General features: G+C 32.1%; 1 protein-coding gene across 1 annotated transcript; it reads right to left on the bottom strand.

The window, feature by feature from the left end:
• Positions 1-225: 225 nt before the first annotated feature.
• LOC111693020 (spermine oxidase-like) lies at positions 226-2,107 on the bottom strand (the record flags this gene model as incomplete). Its single annotated transcript, XM_023457157.1, has 3 exons — positions 1,614-2,107; positions 722-1,310; positions 226-431 (listed from the first exon to the last, which is right to left on the bottom strand). Coding segments are annotated over exons 1-3 (1,286 nt in total), but the record flags the coding sequence as incomplete, so codon positions are not given.
• Positions 2,108-3,636: the final 1,529 nt, after the last annotated feature.

Raw genomic sequence — 3,636 nt, forward strand, 5'->3', positions numbered from 1 at the left:
GGTGTCAAAAAGCATATGACTTCATTAGATGAGAATAGACTTAATTTGAATTAACTAAATACCCTTTTAGTAAAAGCAAAAGTTCAAAGTCATAGTAAAAATTTATAAATAGAAGAGAATTATAATAATAGCTATGTGAAAATATTTTATCATATTGAATACAATAGCAAATCATTTTGGTTTCTCTTGTTCCTTTATTAAAAATTTATATAAAAATTAACTTACTTAATTATTCCGTCTGGGTCGGTTATATTGTTATGTGTTTTACCCAGGAATTTTCTAAACATGTACATGCAACCACCCGAAAGAACTTCATTGGACTCTTGTTCTATTTCAGGAACCATTTCTCCAGCGAAAAAACCTATAAGTACTTTAGGGTTGTTATCAGCGGGTATAAAATATATGTTTTCTGTTAACCAGGATCTTCCGTTCTAAAATTCAAACAATGCTGAAAAGGATATTTTTCAATACTTCAAATTAATTCAGATTTGAAGGAGAATAAGATTTATTTTCTTTTCTCTTAGTGAATTTAAATTTGAAACATACATAGTTGCCATATATGTATAATTATAGTATTAAAATATTTACTACTTATTTATTTGGGAAACAAAATCAAAATAAACTTCGATAATAAAAACTTTTTTTGAAGAAAATACTAATTAATAATGTCTTGTTAATTTTATCAAAGATTGTTCAGTCGAAATTATTTAGAAATACTTACTCTTACTGGTCCTTTACCAAATTCAGTCAGAATTTTCTTTCTGTCAGCTGCACTCCAAATAAATGCATAGGGTTGTGCAGTGTCCCACCAAGTATGAGGAAAATGTAAAATAATCTTCATAATAGCCCCAAAGCCAATATTTCTTATCGCCCTTACTTTTTCATCTGGTAATGCAGGTTCAAATAGACTCTCAAGAGTGGCCTTCAAAACTCCCAAAGAAGCTGTAAAAATCACATGATCAGCTGGATAGGTGGTATTGTCCAAACAAAGAACTTGATTCGCACTATTGTTCCAAATGATTCTTGTAACTTCTTTGTTCAAAAGAATATTATTGACAACTGCCAGTTCTTGGGTTGGGTCAGGGTACTGCTGCAGCATCACATCAAAGATAGTTTTGTAGCCCCTACCGTTCCAGTGTAATCCTAGATCTCCTTCGCATTCCTCATAAGCAGAATTTCGTGCTATATCGTATAAAGTAAAAGCGCTGTCGAAGGCCAAAACGTAGCCCTCTAGCCAACTCTTGGCTTCTGCAAGGATGGTGTGCAGATTATAATTATTTTGGTATAATTCAGCAAATGTTGTGTTGAACCTGTAAAGGAAATATGCATCGTTGAAATTTCGGTTACCTGCAGTGTACAATATGGCAATTGTGAGAAATTGATAAGCAAAATTTAGAAGGAACTGATAGACAAGACGTCTTTACTAAGAATGAGTCTAGAGAAATATAGTGTTATGAGTTGGACAAGTATTTCTTAAAAAGTTTAATTATTTGGTATGACTATATTTGTACCATTGTTAGTTAGTGTCAAAGACGAGAATGAGTTCTGTTTTCAAACAGACAGAACACCTAAACAAATTGCCGTGGCTTCATAACAAATTATGTTTGACTTACTGATTATCAAAACATTCTCCAACTGACGAAAAATTGCTACATTTTTCTTCAACCTCTGTATTGTTCAATGATTCATACATGGATTCAGCAAACTCCGCCAGATCATTATAGATTTCTTCGTCTAGTAAAATACCATTTGAATAGTACACGTGCATGGAACCGCTTGAATGCTTCAAAATATCGTACTGCTTCACCATATCAAAGACAATATTCCCCTTTTCTCCATGACACCACTCACCACCTAAGTCGAGATAGGCATCTCCAAATTTAACACTGTGGACACGTCCACCTATTCTGTTTTCACCCTCGAGAATTTTTAGATTAGTAAAATTATTTTTCCATAGTCTACTTGCTGCAGCTATTCCTGAAGGTCCAGCACCAATTATGAGGATAGAAGGATTTTTGTCTAGGCCGTGGGTATATAAAAAGTAGTTAGTTACTAGCAGAATAATACATTTCACTAACATTTCATATGGACGAAGTAAACTCATCTATTTATTGACAATAATAAACTGAATCTCCTAGTGTGGGTAGATTAATCAGAAGCTACAACTGCGGCAAAGGTCAATTTTTTAAAAACTAACTTTTTAAAGATATGATGCAAGAGTTAAACAGAAAACATTATTTTTAACGTATGTTTCTGTGACGTATTATTTATTCGATAAACATAATAATATACATATGAAATATAACTGTTTTATCAGTATGGCAGAAAATAGTTTTTACAAGGTGTTTGTAAATAAGTGCGAAAAATTTTAGGGGGTGGTTGCCGAAGCTATTTTGTTAAAAAAGTTCATATAAACATGCTTCGTTTCCGAGATACAGTGTTTAAATTTTGAAGAGTTTTAAGATATCGACTCGAAATTTGAAAATCGCTTTAGAGGGATAAATGTGTATTTTTTGGGGTGATCCGAATATTTCTAATTGCACCAGTTGCGTTCGTGCGAGAATGCTTTTTTAATAAAAAATGTGGTACGCCACTGACTTTTTTCAGTTTTGATGTTTTTTTAGTAATCCGTCATCAATTCTGAATGAAATTGGTCACTTCAATTTTTTTCGTAGGACGCATCGTTTTTGAGGAAGAAAATAAAACATATTTTATTGCAAGTTGTGTAAGTATTTTGAACTTTTATTGATACATTATCTAGTAGATTACTGTCAATATTTCTAAATAAAATACAACCATCAAATTTCGAGTCAATATCTTCGCCGATTTCCTTCTGTTATTTTTTCTCTATTTGATTTTTCTCTATTTGATGATTATTTTATCCTAAATAAAATGCTGTCTGGCTCACAAAATGGCTTTAGAAAGGGCTATAGTACAACAACAGCACTGACTGTTGTTACTAATGATCTTTTAGAAGCATTTGACAAAGGGTTGGTTAGTGTTCTGGTGTTACTGAATTTTTCAAATTCCTTTGACACTATAAACCATGGATTAATTTGTGCCAAAATGAAATACTATGGTTTTGATCACTCTGCTGTAGAACTTATCTCATCTTATTTAAGTGATCGATCTCAAAAAATTGTTGTAAATAATTTTTCTTCCTCAAACTTAAATATAANCTTTAGAAAGGGCTATAGTACAACAACAGCATTGACTGTTGTTACTAATGATCTTTTATAAGCATTTGACAAAGGGTTGGTTAGTGTTCTGGTGTTACTGGATTTTTCAAAGGCCTTTGATACTATAAACCATGGATTAATTTGTGCCAAAATGAAATACTATGATTTTGATCACTCTGCTGTAGAACTTATCTCATCTTATTTAAGTGATCGATATCAAAAAAATTTTGTAAACAATTTTTCTTCCTCAAACTTAAATATAAAGTCAGGTGTACCGCAGGGATCAATTTTGGGTCCATTGCTTTTGCGCTGATATTTTAAATTCTGTTTCTGATTGTAAAGTGCAGGCCTATGCAGATGAGACGGTTCTTTATTCACACTTTTTTGTTGAAGATATAGCAAGGACTGGTGACCTTATGAATTCTGTACTTAATAATATCATGCAATTGTCAACAGA

The sequence above is a fragment of the Anoplophora glabripennis genome, unplaced genomic scaffold (assembly GCF_000390285.2).
Source record: "Anoplophora glabripennis isolate ALB-LARVAE unplaced genomic scaffold, Agla_2.0 scaffold6563, whole genome shotgun sequence".
In the NCBI taxonomy this organism is placed as follows: domain Eukaryota; kingdom Metazoa; phylum Arthropoda; class Insecta; order Coleoptera; family Cerambycidae; genus Anoplophora; species Anoplophora glabripennis.